At 37.1% G+C, this 18101-nt stretch overlaps 1 protein-coding gene across 1 annotated transcript in view; it reads left to right on the top strand.

The window, feature by feature from the left end:
* Positions 1-7096: 7096 nt before the first annotated feature.
* The window catches only part of LOC140151903 (uncharacterized), a 41786-nt gene continuing 30781 nt past the window's right edge, over positions 7097-18101 (top strand). The window contains exon 1 of the mRNA XM_072174216.1: positions 7097-7598. Coding sequence (XP_072030317.1) covers positions 7236-7598 — 363 coding nt within the window. The 5' untranslated portion in view covers positions 7097-7235. The remainder of the gene's footprint in view (positions 7599-18101) is intronic.

Here is an 18101-nt window from a genome sequence, read left to right as displayed (position 1 = left end):
CGGTTCTCTTAACGTCACCCATAGAGATTAATATCTGTATTTTGATTCCCACTAACTGGTCTCTCGGCGTCATCAGGACTGTAACACATAGACTGTTGTTATCGTTAAAATGGGATTTCGACTTAGCCAATAGTCAGAAAAAGCCCCACGCCCTGACACTCACAGACTCCGGCCCCATAACGCACAGTCAAAAGGGTCAGATCATCATCACCCTTCCTTTTAACGAATATGCGGTATCAAATTCCTGTAAAACCCACAGCATCTTGAGGAAATTATTTGTTTCCACTAAGGTGATATTGTGTTTTAGTCTGTGCATATTTAGACTATGCCATTGTCGATTTTTGATAAATAAAAAAAATATCTTACTAATTATGATGAACACATTCAGCATGTTCAGTTGAACTCGAAATTGTACAGATGTTTATCACAAGTAAAATATTCAATAAGGAGTCATAAAAAAGGTTTGGTCAACCTAGCCGTGATCATCTACATGTTGCCGCAATGAACTTATCTGGCACAGCGGTTCTGGGGGTCTTTGCCCGGTACTGACAAACGTTCACCGACTCGATCGGAGTGAGCATATAGAGACGCGGATGTGGAGGCACAGCGGGATGATGCTTCGCTACTTGATGCATTAGCTCGGTTTTTTTAAAATTACATTGCTACAAGATTTTAGAACACATCGACTCTAAGCTGTGCAACTTTAAGAACAACTTCAACTCAAACATTGAATATAACTACCACTTTAAACTACTCTAAATGTATGTACTTGTCTTCAGTCTACAATTCAAGAACAATTTCAAAACAAACATTGAAAACACCGTTCACCTTAAACTACTCTCGTAATTTAAGTAGTAGTCTTCTGTGTACAATAATCAAGAACAACTGCAAATCAAACATGCAATAATAAGTATATACCGCCTTAAACTACTCTTAATATAAGTACTAGTCTTCAGTCTACAATTTACATACCTGGGTCATGCGACCACTTTAATCGTGTCCCTCGGCGACATCACCTAAAGAAATGAGCTAAGAACATCATGTAGTCATACACCACTCCCTAACGTCACTACCGGACAATATAGTCACTCACACCACTGGCCAAGTAGGGCAAACTCCGACCCAAGCCCATACAAATGAATCATGACTAGTTAATCCCCCGGTCTAACTTACGAATTAAGGCCTAATCCTAATCCTAACCCTCCTAGCCTAAGACCTAAAGGCTGAGTGAGATGCCCTTAAACTATGACCATGTCCCTCTAACATTCGAGCCGGTTTCACCCATCGTGACCAGGCCTTCAAAGTTCCATCGAGCACCCGGTAGCTGCAACAAGTAGGTGGCTTAGTTTGGTCAACCTAGCCGTGATCATCTACATGTTGCCGCAATGAACTTATCTGGCACAGTGGTTCTGGGGGGTCTTTGCCGGTACTGACAAACGTTCACCGACTCGATCGGAGTGAGCATATAGAGAGGCGGATGTGGAGGCACAGCGGGATGATGCTTCGCTACTGATGCATACCTCGGTTTATTAAATTACATTGCTATAAGAATTTAGAACACATCGACTCTAAGCTGTGCAACTTTAAGAACAACTTCAACTTAAACATTGAAATATAACTACAACTTTAAACTACTCTAAATGTATGTACTTGTCTTCAGTCTACAATTCAAGAACAATTTCAAAACAAACATTGAAAACACCGTTCACCTTAAACTACTCTCGCAATTTAAGTAGTAGTCTTCTGTGTACAATAATCAAGAATAACTTCAAATCAAACATGGAATAATAAGTATATACCACCTTAAACTACTCTTAATATAAGTACTAGTCCTCAGTCTACAATTTACATACCTGGGTCATGCGACCACTTTAATCATGTCGCTCGGCGACATCACCTAAAGAAATGAGCTAAGAACATCATGTAGTCATACACCACTCCCTAACGTCACTACCGGACAATATAGTCACTCACACCACTGGCCAAGTAGGGCAAACTCCGACCCAAGCCCAAACAAATGAATCATGACTAGTTAATCCCCCAGTCTAACTTACGAATTAAGGCCTAATCCTAACCCTCCTAGCCTAAGACCTAAAGGCTGAGTGAGATGCCCTTAAACTATGACCATGTCCCTCTAACATTCGAGCCGGTTTCACCCATCGTGACCAGGCCTTCAAAGTTCCATCGAGCACCCGGTAGCTGCAACAAGTAGGTGGCTTAGTTTGGTCAACCTAGCCGTGATCATCTACAAAATGTTGCCGCAATGAACTTATCTGGCACAACGGTTCGGTCGACTCGATCGGAGTGAGCATGTGGAGGCACAGCGGGATGATGCTTCGCTACTGATGCATTAGCTCGGTTTATTATATTACATTGCAATAAGAATCAAGAACAACTTCAAATTAAACATGGAATAATAAGAAATCTATGGGATATAAGTATTTTATATTTTCAGTGGCGTATCAGGGTCAATTTTTCAAGGTGTCTAAGACAAAACTGGTGTTTGGCATCATTCTGGCCGTGTGTTACTGTGATAATTGCGTGCGAACCGCGAAAAAAAATCATTTGTACACAGAATGAAAGTGACATTTTGTGTTTACCAGGCCAATTTTCAATTTTACACTATTTGGGGTGGTGTGGGGTTGACATTTTCTTTGGGGTTGAGTTAGCAAAACAACTCACTTTGGGGGTTCAACCCCTCTAACCCGCCACCACCACACTGTATACCTTGACCATGCGACCACTTTACTCATGTCGTGATATAAGTTTAGATCACGAAAGGTGTTTTTGAGATTTTAGTTTATTAACTATACCACTTTAATACCTGTGATCGCTGTCATAAAAAGTGTCTTTTAGTTTTAGTGCCATCGCTTTTTTATATCCCATAATCTTCCAAAAACGTTTGAAAAGTAGGCCCAATCAAACATAGGCCTACTCACGAATGAACGATCAAACTAACGTCACGAATAAACAAACTAACGGAGACAAACTACCCTGCTTGTGTTATCTCGTCAAGAGGAAGAAGATAATTACGGTTACAACAGATAAAAATGCGAGTGAAGTAAGTAAAGTAAATACGTGAATATTGCAAATTGTTCCCAGATTTGGACGATAGGCCTATTGGGATTTTTTGGGGTCATTTACAAAAAAAAAAAAAAAAAAAAAAAAAAAAAAAAAAAAAAAAAAACCCACACACAAAAACAAAAACAACCGGCCATACTTGAAAGGTTCGTCCACCCGGAACAGGTATTCTTTTCATTGCCTAAAGTAAATTTTACTTACCAATTTTTGTAAAGACAAGTAATTATTTTACTCACGGTCTGTTTGAAATGTCGCTGCGTTGGCTGTCTTTTTATACCTCTCTTGTTGGTCGATGGTGCCCATTTTATGCCTTAAAACTAATCCTCCAGTATCTATTCTGCTTGTAAATAATATACCATTCACCAAAATGACGATCAGAATGTGAATCGGGATGTGAATTCTCTAAATATCTAGTCAAATTCCTGGACATTTTTTAGAAGTGAACCTTCAACACCAAACGCCAACATGTTTGTTTACCGTCTTATCTTGTTGCCAAGCGGCGTTGTTAGGAATGTTCGCGTACGTGTGTGTTTGTCTTCCGCGTTCTTGCGTCATATTATGCGTCTAACCGCGCGACGCGCTTTACAGGTTCGCGTAAAAATTGCACGACGCGTTGACGCTCGTTGATCCCAGACCAAACTCGTATGAGCTCGATGGACTATGGGTTGGATCCACAGAATTAGTGGTTGGATCATAGACATTCGTGCGGTTCGGAGAGCCAGTGGCGTGCGCAAAGGTGGGGGGGCGGGGGCAGGGGCCATGCTCCCCCCTTTTGTTGGTCATTCGGGGGATTCGGGGGAAAAACGTTAAAAACGCCAAAATTTGCTCCTAATCAGACTCCATTCGGGAACTGCCCCCCCAACTTTTCACTGCGGAGGGCTGGATGATACATCCATAATCATGCAAAACTCATAATGTCATAAAAAATGTCATAAAAAGAGGATGCTAGGATCACGAAATACTCCTTTATAGTATACTAGAAAGAAAGGAGAAGACCATACCTATTTGATTTATGAAGTTTCATTGTTAGGGTGCCCTCTCCAAGAAAGGTAGGCCCTATATGCTGTTACTGTGTAACTGAGGCGTCGCAATCACATCTTTATGTTGTGAGCTGTCAGGCAGTGACTGACAGGAGCAAACGGCAGAACCATTGAAATTTAGTTTAGTGTAAATTATTGCAATTTCCCTACTATTTAATATTTTATCGCAAAATGAAGGTGAAATTTGGTATTTTACCTAGACTATGCCATAGTCGAATTTTGCTAAATAAAAATATGTTATTATTAATCATGATGAACGCATTCCGTTGAACTCAAAATTATAGGCCTACTGATATTTAAAGTTAAAGTGTTCAATAGCAAAATGGTCATAAAGTATACGCAGGCCTATGTTATTGAATGCAACATATCTTGCATAATTATATAAATGGCTCACTTCAATGACAATTCTGATTTTGGAATCTACCAGTTTATTGATCGCGACAGCCCGAGTAAGCTTTTATAGCATTCAAAATCATTCTTTGAAAACTTACTGCAAAATATTCATGAATAAATAAACATAATGTTGACAAAATATTTGGCAAAAATGTTTGCAAAAAATATTTTACAATATTTTACAATAACATTTTGACAACATTTCAAAATGATGTTGCTACAGTGTATTTTCATACAAAACGTTTTAAAAACATTTTCATGACCTTTATAATATAACTCGACATTTAAATGTTATCTAAACGTTTTTACCAAAACCAAACCCCAAAATATGTAGGCCTAGGCCTTCCCCGTTTAAAACGTTTTAAAAACATTTTGTGTTTACTCATCACTGAACAGACGCAAGTATTTGCTTTCTTCACAGTTTTGACAGTAATTGATGAATCAATCACCTTAGGAGTAGTGGTTTTGGTGTCACTCTGGCATTTAAAGGCCCATTCAGTGATTTGCTCATCCGGACGATCGTAAAATCATCAAAATTCAGATTTTGGTACCTTTGTAATTGGCATAGATGTGCTAACATAGCCTGCTAGTGGTTCGGTCGAAAGCCGTGTATTTTAGACAAAATAAAGCATTTGCATGATTCTGGACTTTTGATACTGACAGTACAAAAGTCCGACTCGAGATCGAAAAGAAGCTCACTCTCCACGCACCAACACGCGCTTGCGTATTGTTTCTACTACTTATTACATCAGTAGCTACTATTTTAAACAAAATACACAATTTTAACTGTTTTTCATATTTGAATTGACCGTTAGTTTGCCTCGGTGACCTTTAATTGCTTATTTTGTTTTCTACTACAAAATTGTAGCTTAAAAGCGTCTGTTTTAAATCAATTTAGACTCTACTTCCCCGTGTTAGAAACACTGGACTAGGAAGTTTTTCCAGTCGATTGGTGGCGCACTGTACTGAAAATCTCGATTTTCTCAGAGTTGAAGTAGAAAACCTTTCTAAAACTTCTGTTTTTGACTAATTTGTCGATGTATTCAGGGAAAAGTGGTTTAATGAAATTCTGTAGACTTATTCTTTATTTCTAAGCAACTCTGACAAATTTCCATTTTTTTAATGTTCCTGTGAAATCACTGAAAGGGCCTTTAATAACGGAACTGTTATCGCTGTTATAGAGGTTATCCACTTTACTCATGCGTGACTTCTAACAAAAGGCACTGGTTCCCGTAGTATTCCTCATTCAAACTAATTCAATGCACGACCTCGGAGTTACCTGCATGACTTTGGCGGGCTATTTTGAAATAGTCATGGTTGCACATGCAGGTACTTCTTTTGAAAGTCCTAAACAAGGTATAGGAGTCGCTGGTAGGATATGCAGCTTATAGAACACGGATAACCTCTATTGCCAACATATTATCATTGCAATATCTGTCCGATGCGCATCTAGCAAGGCCAGTTGAACCTGTGATAGCTCGGTAATTGCTCAGTTTGGTCAGCGTATCTATGCTATGGCAGCATACCTCACTGTGTGTCTTGCTAACTTGTTTACACGCACTGGGAGATGTGGGTGAAATCCTGACAGGAGAGGAAGTTATTTATCATCACTGTACTTGAGATTAATGTTGGGAAAGGCCACATCATGGTGTGTACATTGGCAGATGGTTGACAACACGGTACACTATACCCGGATACTATATTACCAGTTGCTGTCTACTGAAGATAGCGAGCCATGATAGTGATATGGTAAGGGCTGTCAACTTTTGGAATATTGCTTGGCGTGAGATGTGAGATACAGTTTGATACAGTTTGAATAGTAGCGCTCGAGAATCTAAAAGGGTAGGCCTAGGGGTAGGGACAACAATTTTATTTTGACGATGCATGCTTCCTTGGTAGAGATTTTATTTCCTTGATATGGGTCAGAGCATGAGAAAGTGACCAAATGTGTGAGTATCATTTATATGTGAGAGTTGACAGCCCTAAGGCTATGAGCACTGCTATTACATGTTGTGATGACTAGTGTTGTATTAGGTATTGAAGTGAAAAGTATTTTACTTCATCCATATGTATGAGGAAAATAATAAGTCAAGAATAATTTTGCAATACTATAATTGGGATATTTCATTTGTAATCTGCAAAACATTCCTTTGCACAGAGGAAATTAGGGCTAGGGGGCTAGGCCAAATTATTTTGAAACCATACTATCTCTGTAATATGGCTTTACTTACATCTTCCACAACTGGAGTGAGCATTTCAAGGGGTTACTCAATTGTCAACTCTATTTGAAACCATGATACTCCCTCTGTGGAAGAATTCAACTGGATCTTTCACAAGGTAGTGTGGACTTCAAATAGAATAGCCCATTCGAATAACCCATTCAGAAGGTTGCTATCTACTGAAGATAGCTCCTACACTGGCATGTCAAATGGTGCTTTGAAAAAGTTTGAAAAAGTTTCATTACTTGTAGATTATAGAGACCATTTCGTATTCAGATAAATATTGTGATATCTTTATGATACAGATTGCCATCTACTAGCCAGTGGCAGTGGAATAGTGCTGTGAACATGGTGAAACGTATCACTGCTGTCTACTGAAGATAGTAAGACTAGCTGGTAGAATAGTGCTGTGAAACATGTCATCACTGTTGGACAATCATGGAGTCCATTTATAATCCAAGAAAAACATTTGATATCTTAATTCAGATGTGAATTGCATACAATGGCAGCTGATGTGAATGGAACCTCTACAACTCCATCCTGGACACCAAACTCACCAGCAGGTGCACATATCAACTCTAATCTATCCTACAATGCCTCTAATATTGCCTCACTACAAGACTCGTCATTATTACGTGTCACTGAAGAACCACCGACCATTTCTCCAGACTATGATACATGGAACATTACTCTAGGAGCCATATCATCTGGGTTATTTGTGCTTGTAACAGCTGGTTTGTTATTGGCCGTCATAGGATTACAGAAATATTTACGCAGGAGAAATCAAACTTTAAGCGATGATACAGGTGTATTTACACCAAGAAGAGGAAGCAAGGCGGGCCTTGATATGATTGACAACCAAGTGGTAAGTATGCCATGGGATATTCCAGTTGAAAACCATACACCCCCTATGGAAGATATGACCTGAATCTTTTGCACAGGGATTGTGAATTTGAAACTGGGCCAGATGGAAGAACAGGGGAATACTTAAAATTTTCCCCTGAATATGGACCCAGTATAAAGAAGAAATAAACAAACAAACAAACAAACAAATGGGGTATCTGGGACTCCATTTGCGATATACACCTTGTGTGGGAGAGCAGAGTTATGTCTTCCATAGGGGGTGTATGGATTTAAACTGGAAAAGCCAAATGTCCTCTGTTGTTTGAGTGGTCATAACTTTCAGCACGGTTAATTAATTATAGGTTAATAAATGCGGATCACTTGTTGATACGCATAGGTCAATATAATAGAATTATAGGTTAATGAAGGCGTATCACTTGTTCATACGCATAGGTTAATATAATAAAATAATATGTTAATAAATGCGTATCACTTGTTGCGAGTGAAATTGCTAAATCTGAAATTTATTATTTAATTTATTAATTGTACAAAATAATGCACGCGTACTGAGATGCACTTTGGGGCTCATGCATTAGACGCATCAGCAGCTCAGTACAAGTGCATTATTTTGTATGATTTCTCCCCGGCATTTCTCAACATACAAGTGATACACATTTATTAACCTATTTCATACACAAGAAAAAATCCTGTGATTTTTTGCTATTTTTATAACAAAATTGTCATTAAAAATGTTGGAAATGCAAGCAAATATAATGCATCCACCCACAAGAAAAATGACCATGTCCAAAGGCACTGCATGTACTACGAAGTGCATGCCCGTGCAATTATACAATATTTATGCACGCCTATTTTTTTTACTAACGCTTGTTCTGATTGGTTCTCACTATCTAGAAGTGTATTGAAAAGTAATCAAATTGTTGTGGACATGTAAATAATTTTGTACAAAAGATGCCTCACATGCATAACAAAAAAATTATTAAAAAATTAATGATTGAATTAAATTGGGTGCGATTTGAAAAGTTGCAAATTTAAATACGGTCGATTATCTGATAGCCTAACATATTCCATTCACCTGAAGTGAGTGGCAATCAGTGTATGTCCAGATGTGTATCATCAATCACTGCAATCTTTTTCAATTTAAGCGTGGTTGATCCCCTTTAAAATGTATATTTTGTGCAGTAAATGACGCTGCATCTTTTAAAATTGCACCAAACTTCATAAATCGTTAATTTCTTTCCATCATTCTAATTTCTTTTTTACAGAAGGTTTGTTAACAAAATTCTCCACAAATTCACATCTGTTTATCTTGCCAAGGTCATCTTATAAGATCATTGGTCTTGAACTTACAGTAGATTTTTAGTAAAATTATGTGCGCTAGTTATAAGTAATAGGCCTATATTTTAATAGTCCTAAATAATGTCATTCCAAATATTGTGTTGTGTGAATCCTATGAGCTATAACTGACCAAAAAACTCCTGCATTTTGGAAGTCACACATGACATTAAAAATCCTGATATTAAGGGGGTAGTACTACACCCATTCATAAATTTGTGACTATTTTTGCATTTTTCTCAAAAAATAATAACACACTGGTAACAAAAGTTATGTATATTATAGGGGCAAGGAATCCAGATACTACACTGGAATTTCAGTGACTCAAGACAAGCGGTACGTTATTTATGATAAGAAAAGAGGTTACCGCTAGAATGTACCTCATTTCTTAACATATACTATCCTTGCCCCTATAATATATAATATACATACATAACTTTTGTTGCCAGTGTGTAGTTATTTTTTGAGAAAAATGCAAAATTAGTCACAAAATTTATCAGGGATGTAGTACCCCCTTAACTTTACCTTTGTATAAAGGTGGACAAAACTGAAGAAGTATATCTAAATTTTATCTAGAGTATAAAAGTCTGATTCCCCTTAAGCATCCAATGTAAATCAACTCCCTGTCCGTAAAGGTCAAAGTTTTTAATCAATTAATGCAGTAGCACGGACTTTGACTTGCTAATTGGAACTTAAATACCAATCTTCTTGTGTTACAGTCAGTGCATCATATACTGGTACTTTTGGATAAGATAAATCAATTAAAAGTATATGCTGTTTGTTTATCCAAGTGTCATGTGAGTGTGGAAGTGTTACATTTAGGACATTTACCTGGAACAGGGCCCGAAGAGGATATGATAGCTTAACTGTCTGTCATTAATATTACGCATGCTAGTGATAAACTTCAACATAACAAAATCCAAGTTTTGAGTTTAAAAGAACCACTGAGCCAATATTTAGGCTCATTTGTACTCATTTAAATGTATTTTTCATGCTGATTCCAAATATGGTCATGAACATTTACAATACTGAAATTTTTGAATTTTAGGAATCGGATATCAGCATTTGCAAAGTATTTTTCGTGGGACCTGAGAGCACATCAAACATGCCAAATTGCATTCTGAATACAAGGAAGGTCCTTCTAATATCAAATAATTTAGATTTTTTTAAATTCATGATATAATACAAATTTTATGGCAAATTTTTAAAAATTGATATTTTTGATATTTAACAGTCCTACAATTTTTAGGTCTTTTGAGGGGGCAAAATGTATATGTTCAATATGAAAGGTCAAAATTTTCAATGATGGACAGCTTTTCCTCCCAGCCACATACACTTTAAGTAAATATCATTAAAATTTATAAGTTTTACTTTGCGGACTGTTAAATGTCAAAAATATTAATTTGCCATAAAATTTGTATTACCGTATATCGCAAATTTCAAAAAAATTGAAAATTATATAATGTCTGCAGCTGACACTTGCGTGATGAGAGAAGGGCTGTGCAATATAATTATGAGTACAGGGGAGGGTAAAATTAGGGAGCAAGATATTTGTGGATAACATTTGAAACCAAGGACTTTTTAATTTTATGATGAGTTTTTTCTTTTGTTTTTTGGGTTTTTTTAGGTAAAAATGTGAATAAAAGCTAATGGTAACTTTGGTAATCCTTTGCAATATGATATATCACTTTATTCATCAAAAGACACTCTCATTACTTTGTCCAGATTCACCTTTTCATTTTAAGAATAGACTGGCTAAACATGGGTCGATTGTCAAGAAATAAACAAATATTGCAGGATCTGGATGTGTTCTGTTCATTGAGGTACAGATGTTGAAATATGAATGTAAACTAACAAGTAGGCATTATGCATGGCTCATGACCTGGAGGATATTATATTTGCAAGACTATCCAAGCCTTGAACATGTCCAAGGTGAAATAAAACCTACTCATCATCTCAATGATTCTCAATTTGGGGCTTTGAGGAAAAAATGGATGGAGGTGGCCCCAGGCTTATTTTAGTTCTTTCATCCAAATGAACCATAGGTCATCTAAATACAGATGATCTATGAATGAACATACATTCCAAGTATGGTTAAGGTGTTAGTTTTTTCCTGGGATGGGCCTATTGCATTTGAATTTGTTGCTACAAACGATAAATACCCACTGACTTGGATGAACTTATGGTAATACTCTGTTGTAATCAAATTCCAGATGGAAATAGAATTGCTACTTTTTTGGACTCTTAACCTTCTCCACATGGGTGTCGACTGCAGACGACAAGTTTCAAATTTTCATTAAAATTCAAAAAATGTCAGAATTGTTCATTTTCATGACTATATTTGGAATCAGCATAAAATGTGTTACAATGAGTACAAACAAGCCCAGTATTGGTGCAGTGGTTCTTGAGATAGCTCTTGATATTTTGAAAAATATCTCGGACTTGTTATGTTGAAGCCTATGGCCAGCAGGCAGAATGTTAATCTCCTCAATGTTCTAATAGGTATCAGTTTGTAGTGTAAGCTTTGTCTTCAAAAACCTAATTTGAGGGCTATTTTAGGAAACATTCAATTAATTATACTAGACCATTTTTTAACAATGTGAATCCTATACGTGATATAGCAAGTGTGAATAGCAAAATCATGGTATAGAGTTTTATGTGATTGGTTTGCACTAATTTGCTAAAATGACACCAGTTTGGCATTATAATGAAGCATAATAATTTAAACAGAAACTTTGGCCATCAGAATACTTTTAATTAATCATAGTAATAAGTTGACATCAAGGATTAATATGAATTCAATTTGATACAAACCAAGTCATTGACCCCGCAAAAAAACCCTTCGTATTCAAGCGTCAATCCCTAGTAGTCAATCAAGTCTAAATTGCTGTCTCCAAAAAGCACTGCTATGTTAATTGAAATGGGAAATAATCTCTATAAATTGAAATGATTCGCATTTTGTGGCAGTCTAAATGGCTCTTATTTATATTTTTTTCTTTATGTCTCAATAACAGAGTATGGCAGATTTCAGACTAATAACTGTGGAAGATTTAAGAAACATCTTACACAGAAAATCATGGAACATAATCCCTATTCAATATGCCAGTGGCATAGCTAGGAACCCCTGAGAATTATATTGCCCCCTCCCTGTGGGATGCTGGCTATAACAAATTTGTTATTTTAAAGCCGTTTTTGACAATTTTTCCAAATTCCTCCTCCCCCCCCCAGTTCCCTTGGTCCCACTCTGGAAAAATCCCTGGAAATAGTATTGTTCAGTGTTATGTATTGGGAAAATTCATTGCTGTACTCTCTTACATTGGCCGATTGAAATATGTCAATCTTTTAACGATTGATGATAGGAACCAATCTAAATAGATTGAAAAATAGATTGAATTTTTTTTTGTTTTCACTCTAACTCTCTTTGTAGACTGATCTCACAATCTAATCAAGTGTTACTTTTACACTGCCAAATGACATGTGTTGCATATGTTTGGAATGAGATTTCAAACTGTTTTAGAGTGAACATTTTCAATCTTTTTTTCAACTGGAAAGGATTTATCCCTAATTTGGGATTGCAAAAGATTGAAAAACAATGAAAATCAATCCTTTCTACTGAAAATTCAATCGAAAAAAAATTTGCCCCTAACTTCACTCCTTTTGATTGAAAAAAAGTTTGACAAATTCAAATCACCTGATTTAATATTACAGTCAAAAACGATTTGTCCCTAATTCGGGATGGCGAGATTGAAAATTCAATCTTTTTGATTGAATATTCAATCGGGCAATTTAAGAGAGCATAAAAATTACTTATATTCATTGATGCCAGGCCCACGCAAGCAGGTCAATATTATAAAGTAATTTTGTTAGGGGTTAAGTCCACTCAGTAACCAAAGTTCTTGATATCTGATCCAGAAATTGCACTTACTTTTTGTACAAAAGTAAATGCACAAAGTAACTGCTATTTCTGGATCAGATATCAAGAACTTTGGTTACTGAGTTTATTCTACCGATCCTGATGAATTTATTCAACCGTGTTAAGTCCACGTTTTGCATGCAAGTAAAAGATCCACTTTTGACAATTCTCCAACCCCTGGTCTGGCTGAAAAAAGCTCAAATTTCACATAAGTGGTGTGTAATGCACATGGTGTACTCTGGGATGCTGTGAAAATCTTCTTTGCCCAGTTATGTGGAAATGTCATTGATAATTGCATAAGTACAGGGTGAATAGCAAAGACACTTAGTAAATCACTGGGGACATTCCCTATACAAATAATGTATGCTCACACACTGATTGCTGATTTTGTCTTGAATAATTCATCTTCATTTGTAGAGACAAATAAAATCCTGTCTATAAATTAAACAATAAGAGGATTAGGGAACACACCATATTATCAATGAAGCATGGTAAATAAAACTATTTTTTTCATTACTGTACCAACTCTTCTTGTGCCAGTAGGAAGGATCACTTGAGAAAAAAACAACTCAGTTTTTTTGGTTGCAAAGTTGCAGGACAGTATAGTACAAACCTTAAAAATTTGGTTGCTGCTACGCACATACCACATATTTTTACGGTCTTTTCATGTTTGCGAAGACATGCAGCCTAATTGCGAAGACATGCAACGCTGTATCGAGTATACAGGAAGGCAGACAATGCTGGAGTGATTGTTATAGACTCAAATGATCGTCCCTCACTGTTGATGAATAGTCTGTGGTTTAAAACATCCACACACTCCTTTTCAACCTGCCATTCACCCACTGGTCACCAGGGATCTACATTCTGTTCTAATGCATGCTTTTAAGCCCTATTGATGAAGATCTGGTTCAATATTTCTGATGGATCTTGTTGCAAGTTTTCTCTTTTTACTATTTTGCATACAATATTATATTGATATTATAGGGAACCTTAGAAGTAGGTGGGTGCATATAGCACACTCTGTGAGAGTTTGATAGTATCCCAAAAGGGATAAAATTTGACATTTAGTCAATGTTGGAGATCTCTGTCTGTTCGGACACAAACAGGACAAATTTCAACACACAGCTAAGTTGAATGGAGCTTCAAAAATATGTACCCACTATCCGTCACAATATCATTATATTGGGCTATACCAGTTGAAATCCATACACCCCCTATGGAAGACACTATATTCACACAGGGGGTGTAGGTCAGTGGTGTAGCCAGTGGGGAATAGACTATTTTTACCCAGGGTGACAGAAAAAGGGGGATGATTGTAAAAAAATGATGAAAAATTGTGAATTAAAAATTATACATAAAAATGTTGTATATGTTAATACACAACATTTGTTGGTACCGCCTATTATTCTTTATTTATTTTTTAGTATTATTATTTTTTTTTTGCTCTTCACTTTTTCAAACCATGGAAAAAATTTTTGGGTCAACAAATCACAACTTCCGTCGGCAAAAAATATTTCCGTTGGTACATTTACAAGTTGTGCCCCCGGTTCCAAAATCCTGGCTACGCCACTGGTGCAGGTTAAGATTTTAAATAGAGTCACCTATTCAGGTAATCCCATTTTAAAATGTGCTCCCTGTTTGGAAGATTAAGGGGTGTATGAATTTCAACCGGAATAGCGAATTCCTATTATTAATATCATGAGAATTGTCAATATTTTCTTTAAACAATGGCAGCTGCAATGAAAAGGAATGTTTTGCTGACCTATATTTATCCCTCATAATGCGCATCCTCTTTGTACTTAGCAACCAATGTTTGTGCGCATGTTTGTTAGCTGCAAGTGGGGACCTTAAGGGACTTTGGCTATTCTTATCAATGACCAGTCAAAATTGAACTGCAATTATTTCAATAATATCATAGTAAAGGCAACAACATGTGTTTTGTTGCCACCTGTTCCTAGGTTGGGTGGTCAGGTAAGATGTGTGATTTTACTTCAAAACTTGAGCTTTGACACTCCCCAAAGACCCTCCCCACCCAAAGCCCCTTACCAATCCCTTCCCACTCAAAGCCCCTACCAATCCCCTTCCCACCCCACTTTGATTTCACTTTACACCCTCACGGCCTCAAGCTGGCCCCCCCCCAAAGAAAAAGTCATGGTGCCACCACTGTCAATCAATGTTTGCGAGTCTGAATTCTTAAAAAGCGTCACAAAATGTGGACCACTGTAACAAAATCATTTTTCAATTTGATTTCAAAGTAGATTTCAAACACAAGAACCTGAAGATTTTGGCTTTAATATTTCTAGCTCAGCTGCCAATAAGCTTTCAAAATAGCACCAAGTTAATTGTGTAGCATGTATACATTTGAATATAGTGCAAATTACCAAGGTTTTACGGAGCAAACTCAAATTGTAAAATTTAAATGTTACACTGGTCCACTTTGTGTGACACTTGGTATAAGATTTCAGATGCACAAATCAACAACATGTAATGTCATGGATTGTTCTTGAGCCTCCAACATAAGTGTAAATAATGGGGGATGGGGGATAAATCCCCCAATATGTTGATAAGGGGTAGCCCTTACATGATAATACTATGATCGGCGAGATTCTATCTATCTATCTATCTATCTATCTATCTATCTATCTATCTATCTATCTATCTATCTATCTATCTATCTATCTATGTCCCATAGCTAGGAGGCCGTTGGGGCGACGTAGTGATGGCTTTAGAGATGCATAATTTCCAAAGTTCTCTGTCTTCAGCTGATCGTATGAGCTGGTCAAAGTTCAATCCAGTCCAGTCTTTGATGTTATCAATCCGCATCTTCTTTGGTCTTCCTCTCTTCCTTACCCCATCTGTACCTCCCTGCAGAATGGTGTTTGCTAGACTGTTCTTCCATCTGATCACATGGCCAAACCACTGGAGTTGTCTTCTTTTCACAATGGAGATCAGGTGTTCATGCTCTCCAATAAAACTTTCCATCATTGCCTTACTTGTTTGTTGGTAGTATGCGTAGAGTAGTGGACCTGAAAGAGCCTTCTCATGCAGTTCATCTCAAATGTGTTAATTAAGCGTCCAGGTTTCACACCCATACAGGAAGACAGAAGTTACCAATGTTCTCAGGAGGCTCATTCGTGCTGCTATTGAGATGTTCTTGTCTCTCCAAATGGGTTTCAGATTGGCTAGTGATGATGTCACTACAGCAATTCTGATTTTGATTTCTTGCACTGATTTGGCATCATCTGTGATGGTTGCACCAAGGTATTTGAATTGTGTAACTGTTTCAAGTTCTTCCCCTCCAACATGAACTTCTGCTATTCCATCAGACCCCATCTTCAAGACCTTGCTCTTTGCAGCGCTGATTTCCATGCCAAATCGCCTTGCACTGTCATCTAGCCTTCTTATGAGGTCACTTAGTTCTTCAGGTTGTCCTGCCAAGAGGTCAATATCGTCAGCGAATCGCAAGTTGGTAACCCTTCACCCTCCGATACTGACTGTTCCCTCGAATCCATCAAGAACTTCCATCATGATAATTATACTCAAGGAAGATTTTAAAGATGGTTGGTGACAGTAGACAACCTTGTCGGACTCCAACTCGGGTATGAAACCACTCACTGATTTCATATCCTAGTAGTACAGTATAAACGTACTCTTAGATGCAGTGTACAATGCTTCAATTGCATTTACAATTCCATTACTGATGTTGAACTTTCTTAGGATTTCAAACATTGCTTCTTGCCAAACAGGGTCAAATGCTTTTTTAAAATCAATGAAGTTGTGGAGAAGTGGCTTTTGATCTGGTGCGGAATTTCTCACTCAGAATTCTCATTATACACTGCTGTCCGTCTTGACGTATAATCAGTGTGCATATCGGTATTCGTCTTACGTCTTGTTTGTTCGTCCTAGCTGTGTAAAACTATATTTATTCATGACAATAATGATATCAGCGTGCTGATACATGCATTGTAGGCACTGGAATGAAATAGTAATTTTCTTTTGCCTCATTTGCTTGGCTCAAAATTAAAAGGGGACAATTTGATCAGTAACTATCAGTGAAAGCTATACATTATTGCTTTAATTTGTTCATCAAATGAAACACAAAATTAGCTCTGCATTTAAAATGGTTTGCTCCACTTTATGGAGTCATGTGGTATTTACATGGTTGCTGTGGGATGTTCATTTGAGGATAAATCATGTGCATGATTGGCATATGTTTTGGTGATGGGTTATTCTCTGTCATAGAAGTATTAATAATGCATTAAAAATAGTGTGAATCTGTTTCTTTATTCACTGTCTAGGGATAATTCAATGCTCTACAGCAATCAGAATGATGTTCCATTAATGCGGAGGTGGTAAAATGAAGCTCAAATTTCATTTCAACCGGATATAGAGTGTAATGATGGTAAATAGGGCATATTATTGCAGTATGTGCAATTTCTTGATCAACATATCTAGTGGAAAGATGGTATATGCAAATGTAATCCTATATTTGATCTTCTTGTTCACTATTAGCAAGTATCAGTAAGTTGTCAAAATGTCAATTGAAATCTATAATGATATAGGCAATTGCACTGCTTGCCAAATGATAATTTTTGCTTGACAAAACCAGTAATACTTACTAATATTTTCCGTCCATCTCATCAGAGGACTTCATAAGATCCGAGCATCTGATCCACTTTCCCAGAAAATGACATCTGGTTGTGTGTAGTCTTCAAAAGTGGGTCATGTTGCCTTCCACTCCGGGCTTCCACTCTATTCATGGTCTTTGTCCCCCTCTTCCTGATCTCCATTGCTTCCAGTACTGCTCTAGACTTTCTGACTTGCTCCTATTTTGTTAATGAACCAGGCAGAGTGTACAAGACAGTTATGCTAGTGTGCTGTGCCATTACCCTTCCAGTTGTCAGACACAGCTGCACCACACAATAAAAAAAAATACAAGAATCTAAAAAAAAATTGCTGGTGGTGGTATGAATTTTTACAGATGCTTGTGTATTCACAATGACACAAAAGAATAGGAGTATTTGGAGGGAAAAAAATAAAACTTTATGTTAACTTTTGTGTGTGTGAAAAGTCAGATTTAATCTTAAAATAACATTGAAAAGAAAATTTACATCAGACTGAAAAGGTTATTCAGAGGCTTTTCTTATAGACGGTGTGAAGATGAAAACTGTAAATGGCAGTTGGCGCAGCGGTTATTCCCTCGCCTTGCACCACTGAGGTCCTGGGTTCAAGCCCCGGTGCAGCCCAAGGACTCTTGTG

The sequence above is a fragment of the Amphiura filiformis genome, chromosome 5, assembly GCF_039555335.1.
Source record: "Amphiura filiformis chromosome 5, Afil_fr2py, whole genome shotgun sequence".
Classification (NCBI taxonomy): Eukaryota; Metazoa; Echinodermata; class Ophiuroidea; order Amphilepidida; family Amphiuridae; genus Amphiura; species Amphiura filiformis.
This window is presented reverse-complemented; position numbering and strand designations above follow the sequence as displayed.